Source organism: Dendroctonus ponderosae, unplaced genomic scaffold, assembly GCF_020466585.1.
Source record: "Dendroctonus ponderosae isolate FM_Combo_2020 unplaced genomic scaffold, Dpon_F_20191213v2 Dpon_F_20191213_8, whole genome shotgun sequence".
Lineage (NCBI taxonomy): Eukaryota > Metazoa > Arthropoda > Insecta > Coleoptera > Curculionidae > Dendroctonus > Dendroctonus ponderosae.
The window spans coordinates 3,346,427-3,365,078 of NW_026019016.1; the positions used below are offsets into that span (position 1 = coordinate 3,346,427).

An 18,652-nucleotide genomic window follows, 5' to 3' on the forward strand; every position below is an offset into this window, starting at 1 on the left:
TGCAGGAAAACATGCAAGCTTGATATATCTGCCATGTTTTCCAATTTACTTTATTACACAAACGTTTCCACATAATTTTGGCCCATTAAGCCACACCTTTGTTCAGTAGTGTGATGGTGGAATGAGGAGAAGTTGATCTTCGTAACTCAAAAAAAAACTGTTTTAAGCAAGTATAAGTAGTCATCATTCAACCAACTAGAGATTAATTAAAACCAAATATAATAATTTTTCCATGTAAGTAGCCTAAGGAGATACATCGGACTACAATACAAATTGCATTAAATAAGCCATTAAATAAACAAACTGTCCATGCAGCGCCGGAGGTCGATGTGCTTGGATTGAAGATATAATTGTCTAATCTTTGTGTGTCAATGACATACTGCCAGTTACTAATTTTCATTCCAGTAGTCGCAAGAATTGGCACAGATTAGCACACAAGAAGAGTGGAAGACGCGCAATGTTTTTCGAATTGTACTGGCAATATTTTGTGGCTGGGCTGGCTCTTTGGCTAACCGCAAAAGTGGGCATGAATATTCGCAAGAAATCATCCTCGAATGGACCATCAACTATTCAAAAAGTGAAGGACTTTAAAGAAAATGATAACCAAGGTAAGCAAAAAATACCACCACTGTAAGCTTGGGCGATATTTAGCGAATCTGTAGAAATTGAAAGCGACGATAGTGATCTGGATGAGCAATTCGAAGATATTTCGCCCGCTTTACCTAAAGATCTAAAACACATTCCTCTCCCTTTCAATAAAAGGCCTGTACAAGAATCTCTAAAGAGGTCGCAGGAGTTTTATCAGCTGCTGAACATGAGAAGGACTGTGCGCCGATTTAGCTCAGAAAATGTCCCAGAAGCTATCATTGATAATATAATTAAAACTGCAGGTAAAAACATCATTTTTTTAATCAAAAGAGTTGGGCTTCATTCATTAATTCACCTAACTCGTTTTCTCTTTAGGTACGGCTCCCAGTGGAGCACACACCGAACCATGGACTTATGTAGTCATAAAAGACCCCGAAATCAAACAACAGGTTCGTCAGATAATCGAAGAGGAAGAAGAAATTAATTACAAAAAGCGAATGGGCAAAGTGTGGACAACCGACCTTCAACCCCTCAGGACCAATTGGGTCAAAGAGTACCTAACAGATGCGCCTTATCTGATTCTGGTATTCAAGCAAACCTACAGTTTGAAGCCTGATGGTACCAAAAAGCTGCATTATTACAACGAACAGAGCGTCTCTATTAGCGCTGGAATATTGCTAGCTGCGATACATGTAGGTAGTCAAGTAAAAGTAATTGATTGAGATTTGAGAATTATTTTTTTTAGTACTCTGGATTAGTCGCTTTAACATCCACACCGTTAAATTGCGGTCCAGCTCTGCGCACTTTGCTTGGCCGTCCAAAGTCCGAAAAACTCACTTTGCTATTCCCAGTTGGATATCCTGCAGAAGACTCTCTAATACCGGACTTAAATCGCAAGCCTCTGGAGGAAATAATGGTGAAGTTTTAATATGGAGGAGTATTTTGGGAAACTTATTGAGTTTCTAGCACGAATTTGCGTTTTCAGTTTGACTCACTTAAAAAAACCTTATTTGTTCTTAAATAAAATATTCTCTCAATATCTAAAGCGTTTTATTAGAATAGTTGGTAATAGTGTAGTAGTTCTTTGTACAACTTGGCACGGATATCCGTGGCAAGGCAAAGTCCAGGCTTAATATATGATATTCAAATTTCGCTTTCTGGGTTAAAACTACTCGAATTCTCAATTCTCTATCCAATACGAATTATGTGGCTCAATTCGGGCATGAGAGACTTCAAATTTGCAAAAGCAGCGTCATGTTTGAGTCGATTTTGCAACTCAAAAAAACGCAAAAAAAACTTTCTGAAATCAAGATTTTTTTGAGAAAACTGCCAACATTTCCTTATCGATAGTTCACTTTCTAAAAAGGCCATTTGGTTCCCTCTAGAATGATGTGAAAATGAGCGTTCTTGCTCATTTTACTTTCGAATAATGAGCAATAGCGGGACGAAAAACATGAAATTTTGGCATAATCTTGCACCTAAGTGTCTGATATTCAAATTTTTCTTTCTGGGTTAAAACTGCTTGACTTTCCCCACTCATGTTCTGATGACCGAATCGGATTTTCAATTCTCTAACCAACGATGCCAAAACGAATTCTATGGCTCAAATGGTTCTTGAGAAATTTCGAAAAAAGAAGCGTGCGATTGAAGTCGATTCTGCAACTGAAAAACACGTAAATCTAAAACTTCTTGAAATCAAGGTTTTTTTGAGAAAACCCTCAATATTTCCTTATCGATGGTTCACTTTCTAAAAAGGCCATTTACTTCTCTCTGCGATGATGTAAAAATGAGCGTTCGTGCACATTTTCCTTCCGAGAAATGAGCAAAAACGGGACGAAAAACATGAAATTTTGGCATAATCTTGCACCTAATTGTCTAATATTCAATGTTTGCTTTCTGGGTCAAAACTGCCCGAATTAAAACCCATAAGGTGGTACTCATGAACAATTTCGACGCCAGACATTCCTTGCGGATCAAATCTGGACGTAAAAATACAGCCGCCCATATATACAACAATGAGCTACACGTTCTGCCTCCTTTTCTCTGATGCATTCTCCACACAATGTCAGGAACCCATCTTTCCTTGACTTGCATACATCGTAAATTTGCACAATAGGAATTTTTTTCCAAATTTTTTTAAATTTTCCAAACACCGTAAATTTGTATAATTATGAAGCTCTTTAAGTCGAGAGCAGTCAAAAACTCGCATGTGAAATTATTATTTTTTTGGCGAAAATTTCATAAGAATGGAGGTGGGTGTTTCCGGAAAAAAATAATCTAATAAACTTTCCTAAACACCGTAAATTTGCATAATTAAGAAGCTCCTTAGGTCGCAGGCAGTCAAAAACCTGGCATGTGAAATTGTGTTTCTTCGCCGAAAGTTTCATAAGAGTAGAGGTGGATGTCTTCGAACAAAATCAAAATTCTCCAAGTGCCCCAAACACCATAAATTGGTATGATTAAGAAGATCATCAGAGTGGTGGCGAATGTTTTGATCCGAATAATTTCAGGACATCAAGATCACGATGATCTAAAATGCTCTTCTTGAAACACCGAGATGGAAGGAAAGTGAAACAGAAGTTAAAGCTGAGTGCAAATGCAAAAAGTTACAATTCGAAATGTTTTCTCCGTGTATTACACGCGTGCATTGTGAAGGCGGGAACTAGTCAATCTAAAAATAAGCGCACAAACCCAAATTACAATATTGTTTCCAAGGTTGTTTCTACGACTAAACCGGCGCAAAAATTGAAACAAATACTAAGGCGATTAGATAAAATATCTGTTTTCGGTTTGAAAGAATGCTGGTTTTCCATTAGGCATAACCACATACGGGCAAAAATAAGTTACGGGAGAACCGGGAGAATTGGAGAAGGACAGCCCCAAGTGCGACAGACCAACGAAGTGAGCGACTGTGCCATGCGATTCAGATCAAGATTTCCGAATCGTGAGTGTGTTGATGTCGAGCGCAAATTATATGTGAAAATGTGTGTAAACAAATACGAATTAAAACGCGAATCTTAGATAATCCAACGACGGAGAGTTGCTAATTGTTTGTGTGCCTTTGAAAACTGTCACTGTGCCGGAAAATCTGAAAATCGATTACCGTCCAATTGCCGGGAAATTTATGCGGCACGTTTTTGCTCTGGTATACAAGTTTGCGGAAAAACTCACCATGGCCTTTACACAGAATAAGAGTGACAATATCTATTTTTGCAAAACCCCAATACCAATCTCAAAATCCTCATGCCTATCACCGTCTATACGTTCTTATACGAAGACTGTTACCGTGTCGCTGACTGAGACTGTGACCCACGAAATCACATACGGTAAGTGCACTGTGCAACAAGTTTTATGGAAAAATTGCGTGTGGGATGGTTGTTTTTCAAGTCGACTGAAACCGAAAGTAGAGCCTGTCGCTTACGAAATTTGCTGAATAATTTACAGTACCTAACCTTTGGGATCAAGCATTTACGAGAAGTAATTGGAAAATGAAATTTGAAAAAACTGAATCGACTTTCTTGATTCTTTTTCGAACCCTGGTTCCAACATGTTACTCAAATGTTCATGAAAGTAGTTTATTGCGATAATTATCACTGGCTGGTAGCTGGGCGCAGCAAAATAAACTGTAAGCCCGAAATAGCCCAATGGCAGGTAATTAACAAATGCTATCCCAATTTTGAACAAAACATGTTTGTCATGAATTAACACAATTATTAATATCTCATATATATCTTGTGTAATTTCATGAATGTCCAGTTTTATCATTGATTTTCCAAAGTATTTGAAACTATTGCGATAATATGCAGCGTCTGCATCTATCTTAGAAATATTATTTGTAAATGATCGGTAACTGCAGTTTGGTTCAATTTTGCTCGGTTTTGAAATTCAAGTTCTCATACAAGGTGTTACATGAACGACTAGATGGGAGTCCAATTCCTCATAGCAAACGATAAAACTGAACAACGTTTTTAAACGTTTTGTTTGGACGGAAATATTTCAAATTGCCAACTTCCACAAAATCACGATACGCCGATTTACTGCTCTATGTGGCTTTTTCCATTTGCCTTAATTTCACTCAATTTTTTAGGTCGACTCTCCTTTTGATGGCTTAAGGTGAATGTCTATATCGAGACATCAGTAGTTTTGATTAGCTTCAGTGTCATTTGAGTTGAGATATATTTCTTCTTTACCAATGTGTTTTCGTACGGTCCATTTGTCGTTTTAGCTTTTTTGGAGACAGAACTTAAAAAAAACTCCAAAAGAAACTGATGAGTTTTCGGGCTCGAAAAAACTCGAAAAACTCTTTTGATAGCTCCAAAAAATCAAATTTAAAATCGTGCAGAGAAAAAGTTGTGCAAAAATCTATTCTACGTTGATTGGCTACTGGTTTTTCCAACTGCCTAATCAATCTGGAAAACGAGGATCTTATTTTCTTTCTAGGATGCACCGTTTTTGAGAAAAAAAGTAAAATCGATTACTGCAAAGCTCAGTCAAGTTTCAATTAAGTTGAAAACTAGCAGAAATCGTAGGCTTATATTGTATAAATTGTTTACTGTCTTTTACTTCTTGTTGAGCGTTTCTTTTTAAATCAAACTAGGTACTTTACTTTTGACACCCATTCAAAAAAATTAAAAATATATAAAACTACAAAACATGTAAATTTATTAGGTCTCGAAGCCCGTAAAATTCCATTTAAATATTCCAAGCGGTTTTCGCAATATGACGAAATTACGTTTGTGGGGCGCTTTCGGAATCTAGAGCAGCTTTACGCTTAGCAAAACCATAAAAAGCGCCAAATTCTAACTAATAATAAAGTAAAAAATTTACCTCCTAAAAGAACCTCAAATTTTCAAATGCGCCTATTCAAATGATGGTCAGTATTTTTCGCTCATTTTATTCTACTTTCTCTTCCATTTTCAAAGAATTGCAATACCAAAAAAATGTTTCCGGTTGAACAGAGAATTGCAATTGTCTGATTTATACAAAACGAGAATCAACGAGCTTTTCCAGCTTAATTATAACATTTTTTTACAATCTTGAGGCCTAAAAGTTTCCTAAATTGTTGCCAGATATTAGTAGAAATGACTATTTTTAAATCATATTAAAAAATTACCATTAAGTAAGTAGGTTGTATTTTTGGTTGGGTAATAAAATTATTTTGCCAGAACCGATTAACCATGGGAAAACAATTTAAACAGAATTATTGCTATTTTGTTAATTTTAACGATTTAAAGTCCTGGACGAGTTCTCAGAAAAATTGCATAAAAAATAAGCTTTTTAAAAATTTATTTTTTGCATAAAAAAATAAGCTTGTCTTAAAACTCCTGCAGTTCGACTTAAAAAAATCCTGTTCGATCCAAAATCATACTCACTCATTGATGTTACCTTTGTCCCCTGTCTCGTCTTCCTATTATCTAAATCGCTCACGACCTAGTAATTGACTTAAAGCCAATATTTACTGTCTTTTTATCCATTAATTGGAACATGATTCCATTAAAAAAATTGGATCTTAAATAAAGTGTCTATCATTTTGCGAACTGTTCCCTTGTGAAATGTGCTGCCATCTAATCGATAGCGTTGCTACTGCGTAGTGGGAATTGTGTGGTCGCTTTACGTGCTAGAGGGCTTTCACCGAAAAATCACAACTTTTACTGATATGAACTAACAAAAGTAAAAAAATTTAAGTTTTGATAAATATTACTTCCCAGGTTACATTGGCGGATCACCGATGTTGGCCGTTTGAGGCCGTTACGAGGATTTATGAAAATTTCACCTCACAAAGCTTGTGGCAGTTAATTAAGAAAACATGTAAATTCTAATGGTTTACAAAGATTATTTCGAATATGCTCACGCAAAACGTTGTTTTGTCACTTCCAATTCCAAAAATCAACGCGAAAATATTTTCCAATGATGAGCAATCAGTTTTACATGGAAAAGTAGGATATTGGTTAGCTCTGTTGTCACGTTTACGATTGCCTTTTATTCGGGCGAACAAGGGTTTTTCGTCCTTAGCAGCTACTTAAAGGACCGATAGACACTTGGCGCCCTTGACTAGAAGTGTCACATTTCACATTCCCTCAATCAGTCCCATTGTGGAAACGTTCGAAACTAATCCAGCTAGAACACGAAAGTTTTCAGAAATCGGTAATTTATTGACTCAACAAGATTGTGGGATCAATACATGTGGAGGTAGTCATAACTTTATTTTTAAGTATATATTTTTAGTTTTACATACTTTTATATCGTTTATTTCATAACGTTTCGGCGAGACAACAGCGCCATCATCCGATTTAAAATTCATAGAAAACTCATAATTAGAAAATTTTTATTTCACACTGACTAAAACCCAGGAAAGAAGTAATACAATTATAGTCATAACATGAGATCGTATGATCGTCATGCTACCTTTAATAAGCAACAAGTTAGCCAGAATCAATTCAATGTGTAAATGTTTGTGTGTTTATCAAAATAGTAAATTTGTACCAAATGAGGATTGTTGGTGAAGAAATGCTTTGAATAAACTTCCTTCTCGAGAAAGCTGAAAACCTTTAAAAAAGCTCATAATACGAAAATGTCAAATAAATCTTGGCCAATATAAAAGTAAGCTGTCTTCAAGTAGAAGAATCAGAAGATTGAAAAAATGAATTTTCCCTTTTAAGAAAAATAAATACACAGTTTTATACATAAATTCAGCGTATTAATTCTCGTCAATTGACCTAAAAAAGAAAAAAAAAGTTTTTCTAAAGACACAACTTTAATATGTTTTGCCTTCAGAAAAAGAATGCATTTAAATGTCACATAATCAAAGAGTTTTTCTAATGAAAACCTAATTCTATGTATTGCTTAACAAGAGAAAAATTGTTTATTTTGTGTTGCTCAACAGATTGGTAGACTATCAGTTCTGACCAAGTAGCCAATTTTGAATGTGACATCCAATTTTTTGTATGATTTTATATTAAAATTGATAAATTTCGCGCATTGGCAACGTAGCAGACGACCAAGACACGTGGTGGGGATTTGTAGAAACATGGGTTGTGTTGTGTTAGTGTGATTTGATCGTGCAGTTAGTTTTTAGCGCGGCGCGTTGCTGTGTAGAAGTATTCTTCGATATTTTTGAAAAGAATACATTTTTTATTGTTTTTCTGTTAAAGAAAACTAATGTTTCACGAAAAAAACAAAACCGGGCAGTACAGTTATAGAACCTGTTAAAAGAAGCAATCCTAACCTATGTTTTCATAGGCTTTGGACATTGACTTTAAATTGGACTTGGTGACCAATTATATTATATTAAAAAATGTCTTTTTAATATTTGTCCGTGTTCCGAACATGTCACTGTTGCATTATGTGTTCATAGTTCAAATATTCCGAACGGCATTGAGTTGATCTTAACAGTTCTTTAACGACCTACTTTCCATTTACTGTTATCCACAAGTGGGAAACCCATGTAATTTCAATTTCCCTTATCGAGCTCAAAGAAAGTACAACGCCGAATTACGTAAAGCATTATGCGATTGTCTGACTGACTTTGAATTTTACAAAAGTATTTCGTATCAATATAAGAAAAATGCGTGGACATAAGAAAACTAAAGAAAGTGGCTTCTTCGAGGGCGATTCTACTGAGACTGAAGTAATGACCAATACTTTGAAAAGGACTAAAGTGTACACTACTTCTGGTGATGGCAGACGCATTGTCGAATATTCACAGGAAGACTCATTGATACCGAGCCAAAATCGCGAAGCAGAAGGTAGGTGGCTAAACACTAGGCATGCTTCATTTATACATGTTGCTTGAGTACACATCTAGACATGCGGTTGATGTTGAAACAAATATATGAACCAGACTAAGATCATACATCAAGGTGATTCTCTTTGCTGAACAGGGAGTCTTTAAAACATCTGTTCTTCAGGCTAGTTAGAAAGCCTTTTTTCAACACGTTCTTTCACTGCTTCTATGGTAGTTCTTAAATTGCAGTTGGGTCTGATTAAAATGACCGTTATTTTGCTTAAAAGTTTGCCTTCGTCCAGTTAAAAGCAACTATTTCGGTTTTTTGACCCTAAACAGAACTCCGAGAACAAAAAAATATCCGTAAAGTGATGTCGACATTCCAACTAAAAATGGTATCCTCATGAGCATTCAAATCATGCCTTAAGTACCAATACATACAATACAAATTCTACTTAATTCGGCCTTTAAGTGGACAATTGAAGACCCTGATGCAAGAAAGGGATAGGTAACATTTATTAAAAAAATTATTGAAAATTGAAAAATTAATTCAAAAAATTTAATGGATTTTATTCTGGATAACGTTTTCAAAACACTAGGATCAAAATGATGCTGAACAGACTAACTTGAATGAAACTATGATGCTAAACGGACTAACAACGACCAGGGGAAGAGCACTCCATCATTATATTACGAACAAAACCTTTTGTTAGCTCAAAAATATTAATCAAGAAGTGCCAACCTCGGTCTACAACCATAAAACCAACTGGATATAATTTACTCAGCACATGGATCAAAACATCGACCTCAAAATACCATTCAAAAACCAAAAAGACATCAACAAAGCAATAGAACTTATTAATAGATGAATTATTATGAAAAATTATTATGAAAATTATTATGAAAATCCACAGAACAACGTCAACAGCAACTTCGGAGTTAATAAAATCTAATAACGAAGACTTATACCGTATGGAAATCCTTAACAAAGTCAAGGAAAGACGGAAGGCTAGAAAAGCATGGCATAGATGGCTCAAGAAGACCTAAAGATAAAGCTTAACTGAATATGCTATCAAAACAACTAAAATACACCATCAAAGGCGCGAAACGATTACCACCATTTACCCTACCCATGTACCCGATACATATCAACCTTACCCCTTAAAATAACATCGCTTCGATCTGTCCCCACTACCGATAAACAAACCAATAAAACCATCCAAGCTGATATTTATTATATAATAATAATTATCTCTCTAAAAAAACAAAAAGACACCAAGACACGATTTAATAACAGCGGAAATACTGAAAAAGTTAGGAGCAACAACTCTAACTTACATCAACTCAATATTTAATGCAATTCTCGGAACCAACTGTTTTCCAAAGCAATGGAAAGCTTTAAAAATAATGATCCTGATGAAATACACAGCTGACCTAGCACAGGATGAAAATGTCATAACACCCACATTCGCTGATGATACAGCTATACTAATATCAGACCACAACCCAATTACCGCATCACAAAAACTGCAAACAGCAATCAACAAAATGGAAGAATGGCTAACCAAGTGGCGAGTAAACGAGGACACGTGCGTCCAGGTCCTGTTCACGATGAAGAGAGGGGAATGTCCTCCAATCACAATCAACAACACCCTAATTAAAACAACAGACCATGCAAAATACCTGGGCATGCACCTGGACCGACGACTGACCTGGAAAACTCATAAACATAAAAAAAGAAAAGAATTAGACTTAGAGTCAAAAAAGGTACTGGCTTCTAGGAAGGAAGTCCGCGTTAATTCTGGAAAATAAAGTCCTAATTTATAAAACAGCTAGCAACAGCAACATACAGAAATATTACAAAGATTTCAATCAAAAACCTTACGATACATGACGTACATAAAGTTGGCGTCACATAAAAGTAGACGATTAAATAGTTGTTATGTAAATCTGACTTTCTACCTTTGCGTAAATGACATACTCGTAAAAATTGCGTAAATACACATTCAAAAAAGTATTTGAAAAAACTCGAATAATTACATTAATCGAGGAAGGATGGTCAACGAAAACAGTGGCTGAGAGATTTGGAACAATGATGAGCAAGATTTATAGAGATTAATTAAATTGTAAAATTAAAAAAGTTTGTGATATGTCGCCTTGTTTGTGATAAGTCGTCTACTTTGATGTGACGCCATCTGTACGTGAGAAACGACACTCTGCATGTGGACAAGAAATACACAGATTCGATGAAAAATATCACCCGCGAATAGGTTGCCACCCAAATCCACTGACAGATGACAAGATGCTCAAGAAACTAGCACCATAGGCCGGGGTAACACTGTGTTGAGTTGCGCTATTGAGTTGTTGCCGCTCTCTGAGTTAACGACTTATAACTCATCGGTTAATGAGTTATAATTCATTTGTTAAAGTTTTACGAGACCCGAGACTAGAATTTTCACATCTTAAAAAGGGCTATTAACATTTTTTCTGAGTAACGAACTACTTTGTTCAAACAACTAAAAAAGGTAATCTAGATTTTTCCAGCAACAGAACTGAGTCCAAAGAAAGTCGACGTTTTCTTGTAAAATCTCTTTTTTTTTGCATAAAAGATTCAGTTTTCCAGTATTTTACAGTAAAACGTTAGGAAAAATGAGAATTTTCTGTTTAGAGACAGTGTTGTTTAGAAATACTGACCTAAAAGTGAAGAAACTCCAGTTTTCAAGAGTTTCCCAAATAAATGATTACAAACTTTCGCTTTTTCAGTTCGGGAAAATATTTTATAAAAACACCTAGAAATAATTATTGGGGTTTTGTCCATAATTCGAAGCTGCAAAAAGTTTTGCAAACATTTTTGCAAAGCGGTTAAAAAGGCGAGTGTTCCAAAATGTATCTTATAATTTTTCACAGAAAATACTTGAAGATTGCCAGTATTTTAAGCAAAACTAAACAATAATGCGTTTTTGCGTAGAAGAATTTTTGAAGAAACTTTGTTAAAACTGGAAAGACCTGAATATTTACAGGAACTTTTGAAATCTTCAGAGCGATGAGGGCGGCGAATTTACCCAATCATTTTTTGAAATTTTTTGCTTTCTGGTCGTTTTTTAAAGATGCTAATTACTTTCAGTAAAAAACTGAATAAAATTATTTGGTTTTTGTGCCAGATTTGAAGCTGAAAAGAGTTTTCTAAGGTTCCCTGCAAACCGATCAATGGGGAGAATTTTCTAGCAAAATTAATTTTGTAATTTTTGATTGAAAACACCCCATTATTGTCAAAAAAGAACAAAATCATAATAAAATAATGCTTTTTTGCGTTTTCGATTAAAAACTTTTAGTTTTGTGATCGGTTTTGGAGAAAACCATAATGGTTTTCGTGAAAAAACGGTAGGGATTTATTTTCGTTTTGGTCCCGAATTTGACACTAAAAAAAGTTTTTGTAAATTTTTTACAAAGCTATAAATTTATCTTGTTGTTGAGTTTGAGCGTAAAAGTCCTCCAGATCGTCAGTATTTTTAAGTGAAACGCTACAAAATAGAGCGTTTTTGAGTAGAAAGTAAAGCAAAAAAAACTCAGTGAAAACTAAAAAACTACATTTTTTAACAAATTATACAGTGCAGAGGAATGGACGTGACGAGATTTCCAAATAATCTGTTATAAACTTTCGCTTATTCTGTTGGATTTTTGATAGAAAATTGTTTAATTTTTGTTCCAAATTCGAAGCTGGAAACGGATTTCAAAACATTTTACAAAGCGACGAAGGATTCGAAATTTATTTCATAATTTTTCGCGGAAACTACCCTAAGATTGTCCGAATTTTTAAGTGAAACTTTAGAGCATTTAGAAGGAAGAATAACTTGGCTAAAACTGGAAAATTCCGAAATTTAAAGACATTTAAAAAATATTATTACTAAAGTAAATCTATAAAAAGTTTTTAAAAAGTCATCAACATTTTTCCAGCAACGGAACTGAGTTGCTGCGCCGTTGCGTTGGGTTGGCGCAGCAAACCATTTGCGCAGCACTGCGCCAACTCCTAAAAATCCACTGAGTTACCGAGGCCTATAGTAGCATCCGACAACCAGGCAGAATAATCAGAATCAGGCTCTACCATATTCATTGAAATTGAAGACAAACCTTATTAATGCCAATAAGCAGGCAGATTGTAGTTAGTTACTAATTAAAAAAAAATATTTTAACGCTTCTCAAGACTTATTTTTTCGGTTATAATTCCGCAGCCATTCATCGCACAAGTGCCAGTTTTACACCATAATGAAAGAACATATTCTGTAATGTAACAAATAATCCTAAACTGAAAATAGCAGGTACTCAGAAGGTAAAGTAGCCACTAAACCATGGTCACAAATGGAACCCATTCAATATAAATGTCTACTTCACGCTTGCACTAAAGTGCCGTCTGCATCGAACTTTATTGGATACACTAATTCCAACATGTTCATTTGTCATTCTACACAATTCTATTTTAGCAGCTTTCTGATACTCGTCAACGGTGTAATAAAGCTTAAGTAAATAGTTGAAGCCATGTAAAAACATTCCTTAGAACTAAATCGAAATAGACAAAGAAATGTCGAAAATCTACCTATCTTTCTAGTGGAAACACAAAGATGCAAAATGTCGCACCTCTTGCTTCGATTTTAAACCTTGGTCGATAATATTTCTTGGGTATTGCCGTAGACTGGATTATTTCGAAAATGTTTTATCTTCTGCTGTCATTAGACTTAGATTTGTTAAGAAAATGTAGGTACTTTAGTCAAAATTGCAGGAATTTAAGCAGTTGAATCCTGACAGCGTATGGATTGTATATTTTTAGATTAGGAACTAAAAAAGAGGCTTAAGCTATTTAACAAATAAGATGGGGAAGTTTTCAAAAAAGACATTAGAATGGTACTAATTAACTTAGACGAGTAAATATAACCTAGATGATTATACATGTAAAAGTGTCGGTTAAATGAAGAATTACTCTTAGATTAGTGGTGATTGTTTGCAACCAATTATGTAATTTTATAGCATGTTACGGTTTTCTTGACGTTATGTCTTTGTACCAAGTATCAAATAAATAAATATTATTATTACTATTATTATTATTATTATTATTATTAATCCCAGTCTTCAACAATTTCAAAAATATTTCATCTGCTGTTAACTTTTACTTAAATTCATGACAGCCTTCCATGAAAATGAATATTTTGCATGTTGAGCTCTCTCATCAAGTTCTACAGATAACTGATAAATACTCAAGTTTGGGAGTTCGTTGCTGGTATTTGCTGTGCGAAATACTTTAAAGCATTGTTTTTGATTTAAAAGAGTTTCAATTTGAACTTTTGGATGGCTGGAGAGTAAGAATTTTTTTTAACCCGCTCTAGTCGACTGATGAGTTCAGATTTGGGAGCTTCTGAAAAATCAGCGTCTTTATGTATCTGCTTGGATTATCTACCAGAAGTACTCCACTACACTGTTTTTCTAATGCAAAAGTTTCATTATGCTGTTTGAGTTGGATGGGGAGTTTTTTGGGAGGCATTTTTTTAGAATACTTCATTTGGCTCATAAAGACCCAAGTTTGGGAGCTTCTGAAAAATCAGCGCCTCTATGTATTTGCTAGAATTTTCCATGTAAAGTACTATAAAGGTTTGATTTTGCTCGGAAAGAGTTTCAATTTAAACTTTTGCATGGTTAGTTAGCGTCTGATAAGTGTTCAGATTTGCATTTGTATATTGTTGGACAGTTCCTTCTGGTGAAAAAAGCGATTTTGGATAGAAATAAATTGATGCTTTAAGAACGGATTTTCATTTCTTCATGAATTCTGCTATCAATTTTAGGAATGGTCAAAAAAAGTACGGAATTCATATTTAAAAGCAGTAAATATATTAATGGAAAATAGGTATAATTTAAATTAATCAAATGGAAGACAAGATTGAATTCAGCTTTTGAAAGCGGTTGGGTTAGCAATTTAATCAAAGTTTGTTGAAACTGAAAATTATGCATAAATAAATGTTGTACTCTTAAAATTCGACAAATTTTAACAATAGTTAAATCCAGAATGTCTTGCAAATCTAAAAATTACAAAAGCACAGACAGGACTAACAAAATTTTAATGGTGGAAAAGGTTTGAAACCCTCTTGCTGAACATTTAGCAACTTTCTCTAAGCTTTCGGACTTCGGACTCCAAACTACAGGGTGTTATTTTCTGAGTAATTTTAAGCAGAGAAGTCTTGGTCATTCAGAATCTGGCCAATTATTATTTTCGCATTCTGCTAGAGCTTTCTAGTTTTTCCATTCATGCAGGTTAAATGGATTATTTATTTTCAAAGTGCATATTTTGCCCTTGTTAATTAATTATACAAGCAGAGCAAAGTTTACGTAGATATGATTATCGTGAATGCATTTGGATTTTGCAGTGATAGGTATGTGAATATTGCAATACGTGCATGCTTTCGATTGCTATCCAAATCCAAAATCAACCATGTGATTTTGTTTGGTTTTTGTTGTAATTAGCATGCCAAAACTCGGTCCGATTATTTTTTAAGCGCATTAATAAATCGTTTTACTTGACTAAACAATGCAATTAATGAAGGAAATGGGGCAAAGATTATGTTCTCGTATTAAGACGCAGAAGGTCAATTAAAATCAGCTGCTTGATAACCTGTTATCTCCCCTTAGGTCTATCATCTTGTTCCACTCAATTTAAGTTCTATACGTATAACTTATCGACGTAATATTTCAATGCATCTCTCAATTTTTGTGGCCAATCTGGCGTTGAAAGACTCAAAGGTTTTGGCAAAAATCACTTTCAATTTGAATGCACGTTTATCTAGGCCACATTAGTCTAATGAAGGTGGGTGTGCCGAAGAATTAAGCTGTTGTTCCTTGTAGTCGCGGCCCATGACCTAACATTGGCACACTTCTATCGTCATTTCGCGATATGTCTACTGCTTTTACGTCATGCGATTATATTTTCATTGTAGTACATACACATGTATAAACGCTCAATTTTGCGTCATGCTCGATGAAACTACGCTATTTGTTGTTTTTTTTTGTATAAAAACACTACGCTTGTTTTTGTTTTCTCTTTGGACTGTCTTGGGTGTCTATTGATTGCCATGATATTCTCCATAGTAATAGAGTTTATTTGGCTAGAGGCTCACAATATTAAATAATGTATGAACTCCTGGATCACTAATTAATTTGCTTAATGGTTACGAACTTAAAAAACCGACTAAGTACAGAGATAAAGGTTTAATGCAATTTATTTTTAATTGAAATCGCAATTTCATGTTTTTATACTATGGACTTTGGTTATGTTAATGCTGCAAGTGAGTTGTTGTAATAACGCACGATGATTAAAACTCTTTTTGACTTTATCTTGATTCGATCTCCTGCATAATTAACAGCACTGCAATATTCATGAACAAAAATGAACTTTTTAAGTACTTTTTAGTACGCGGTGGTTTCACTGATTAGCCTAAAATTTTTCAATTTGTTGCGATTCCTCATACCAAGTACCCTTACTGGAAATGGCATTTGTGTGAGTTACTAGTAGGTATTTCTACTAATAGTTTTAAGTAAGTTTTTATATTATTTAAATCCAAATTAAAACGCTGTTAACGATGGCAACTGCCAATTATAATCTAATTATTTTATCATTTTGGAGTGTTTGTTTTTAGTTTTAAACTGCCCTTAATTACTCATTAAGTAGTCTCTTATCGACAAAAGCATACAATAATTTGTGAAAACCCTTTTCAGAGTCAAGACAGATAAAGTAGAATCAGATCTTTGAAGTGAGAGAGAAGTAAACGAGAGAGAGAGTATAAACCTCTAGGTTCCCCCACCTAATGGGTGGGGAAACCTAGAGGCAAGGAACCAGGGAGGGCTGAAGTAGTAGGAGCAAAATTGTAGGAGGCGTTTTCTATTTTTTATAAATTTGATTTATACTGATCTATTATAGGACGATTATGTCTAAACCTGCCATTGATAACAAAATTGGTTTTTTCAAAAGCTTTAGGCGAAAAGGAAATTGTATGGATAGAAACAGCTATAACAAGAAATAGCTAAAAACCCAGTATAATATGGAATACCTAGACAGGGTGAGTCAACGAAACGAGACCCCCTCTTAGATTAGAAAATAATTTTTAAGAATTATTAGAACAAATGTTCTGTTTTCTTGTTTTTGTTTTGTTCCGGTCTCAAATTATATCGTTAATTTTAGTAAAAAAAATAATAGTTTACTTTTCACTTTACGAATTTAGTCACATATGTAGTATGTTATACAAAAAATACTTCGATTAATCCAGAATCTGAATCCGGATTAAAAAGTCGGCTATTCCATTTAAAAAAATAAACGTGACTATCATCACTTTATTTTGAGGTGCCTTTACTTTACTTTACTTTATACTTTAAGGTAACAAGAACAAACAGTTTGGCGACAAGCACAACAGTTTTATATGAACGCGTTTTTTTGAGTCGCTATATCTGTACGATCTAAGAGGGGGGTTTCGCTTCGCTGACTCACCCTGTATATAATATTATAAATACATGAATATGTTCAATCAAAAGACAGATAGAAATCACTAAAAAAAATTAAAAGAATATTACTAAATAAGAATGTAACGTGTCAATAAAGTTTATTAGACTTTAATGGGATTTTCAAATTCTTAATGGTCTTGGTCGTATTGGTTGCACTAACTTGCCATCTTTGCGATAAGTGGTCGGGTCGCATCCCTTCCAGTAGAGCAGTATCTGACCAACTTGGACTGTTTCTTCATTTGGTCATTCAGTTTCGTCTCGATATTTGGACTTGTAAATGTCTTACTGTGATCAGTTCGATACTTTGAGTTACTGTGACTAGTTGGATACTACGATACGCTTTGTGTACATTTGTAATACATTGTATAATAACGATGATAGGATTTGATTGTTGCTTTGCAGGGGGTAAGTTAGTTGTGTTTATTGATTTTAGATAATTGTAGTTTTTTGAGTTTTTGTTCTTTAGCACCTCTAGGTTTGTAGCAAATTATTTGTCAGTAAATCCTAGGGAAACTTTGTCCATTGCTCATTTTGAACTCATTAGTTACTTTTTCTTTTTACATTTACATTACATTTTAACATTTATTCTGTGTTCTTTCGTGTTTTGTCTAAAAGACCAAATTTGAACTATTTTTCGTGCATTTTAAATTCTTTGCATGAACAAAAAGCCATGTTGACCAAATTCTTATGTACGATGGCACAGAATATCACATTGGTTTTGCAGCTTTTTGGCTGTAGAAAATAGTTAAGGCAGCATAAACGTTAATTGAATAGCCGACAACATATAGGTACACTTGTACTAATCAATGTTTGAATTTTTTTAAAATTCTTTTATACTTGATTTAATACCAAATTTTTGTAATCAAAATTAGTGATTTGCATGTTACATTTCTGACTACTTGTGTCCCAATTTTTTATGTTGGTTCTCCGATCGTAAACGCGATTGTTGCAAATTGGGCGTTTAATTCCTTATATCAATCAATTAGTTTGATTTTGTCTTCCCTGTTTTGCATTGAATTTGTAGAGTTCTTGTAGCGATCTATAATTGAATTTATTTAGTTAGTTTAAATATGCAAATCCGCAGCCCGTTCAAATGTTTGCCCACGGTATCGTTTTCTTGTAGATTGATAATGTTCCTCATTTTCTACTCGGTTTATCAATTTGGTTCCTTGAAAAGCCCTAGATCGCCTTCGGAGCTAATAACTTTTTGCTGTTTAGCAGCTTAATTTTCAATCATACCAAAAGTTCTCTCGCCGATGATTAATAAATAATTGAGCCACAATCTGTGGGCCCAGCCGCGGCCGTTACCTCATAGCGGCACTTCCCTCCAAGGCCGTTTAAGGACCTCTGCGTTATGATGACCAAACCGTGAAACTGTTCAACAAACTTGCTCTTTTCCGCGGAAGATCAATTATGAGGACAGTTACCCAGTTACTTTACTGGTAGGTTCGTGGATCCTAGATCGGGTCAATTGACCGGCACTTTGCTTTCACATTGGCAATTTAAGGTTCCCTGGTGGGTTTCAGGATTGATTTATTTGCCTTTTATCACACCCTATAAACTTTTATGATCTTGAGCCCTTTATGGGTGAGATGGGTTTAGACATGACAACGAATTGACTTGACCTTCAGGTACTTTTCGTATTTCCCAACCCTTTTAGCATGGTCTATATACTTTTAGTTTCATGTGACTTACTTAACCCATTCGGTACCCTAATTTATGGTGAGATTAACCACAGGTTGATCCAAATGCGGAGATCTGCACATGATTGAGATATATTTGTTGGAAATCAGACTGATGACTTTTCAC

General features: G+C 34.6%; 2 protein-coding genes across 4 annotated transcripts in view; both read left to right on the forward strand.

Moving 5' to 3' along the window:
• Nucleotides 1-95: 95 nt before the first annotated feature.
• On the forward strand, nucleotides 96-1,627 carry LOC109538430 (iodotyrosine deiodinase 1). Its single transcript, XM_019905658.2, has 5 exons — nucleotides 96-234; nucleotides 406-608; nucleotides 663-890; nucleotides 964-1,280; nucleotides 1,334-1,627. The coding sequence occupies exons 2-5, from the start codon at nucleotides 458-460 to the stop codon at nucleotides 1,514-1,516; spliced, it is 879 nt and encodes a 292-aa protein (XP_019761217.2). The 5' UTR covers nucleotides 96-234; nucleotides 406-457; the 3' UTR covers nucleotides 1,517-1,627.
• Nucleotides 1,628-3,380: 1,753 nt separating this feature from the next.
• Nucleotides 3,381-18,652, forward strand: part of LOC109546463 (ribosomal protein S6 kinase alpha-5) — a 42,156-nt gene continuing 26,884 nt past the window's right edge. Inside the window, exon 1 of one of the 3 annotated variants that reach the window (XM_019917428.2) lies at nucleotides 3,381-3,914. In XM_019917428.2, coding sequence (XP_019772987.2) covers nucleotides 3,713-3,914 — 202 coding nt within the window. In that variant the 5' untranslated portion in view covers nucleotides 3,381-3,712. Of the gene's footprint in view, nucleotides 3,915-7,617; nucleotides 8,334-18,652 lie in introns of those variants that run through there. The other 2 variants (XM_048669479.1, XM_019917429.2) reach the window with 2 other exon arrangements.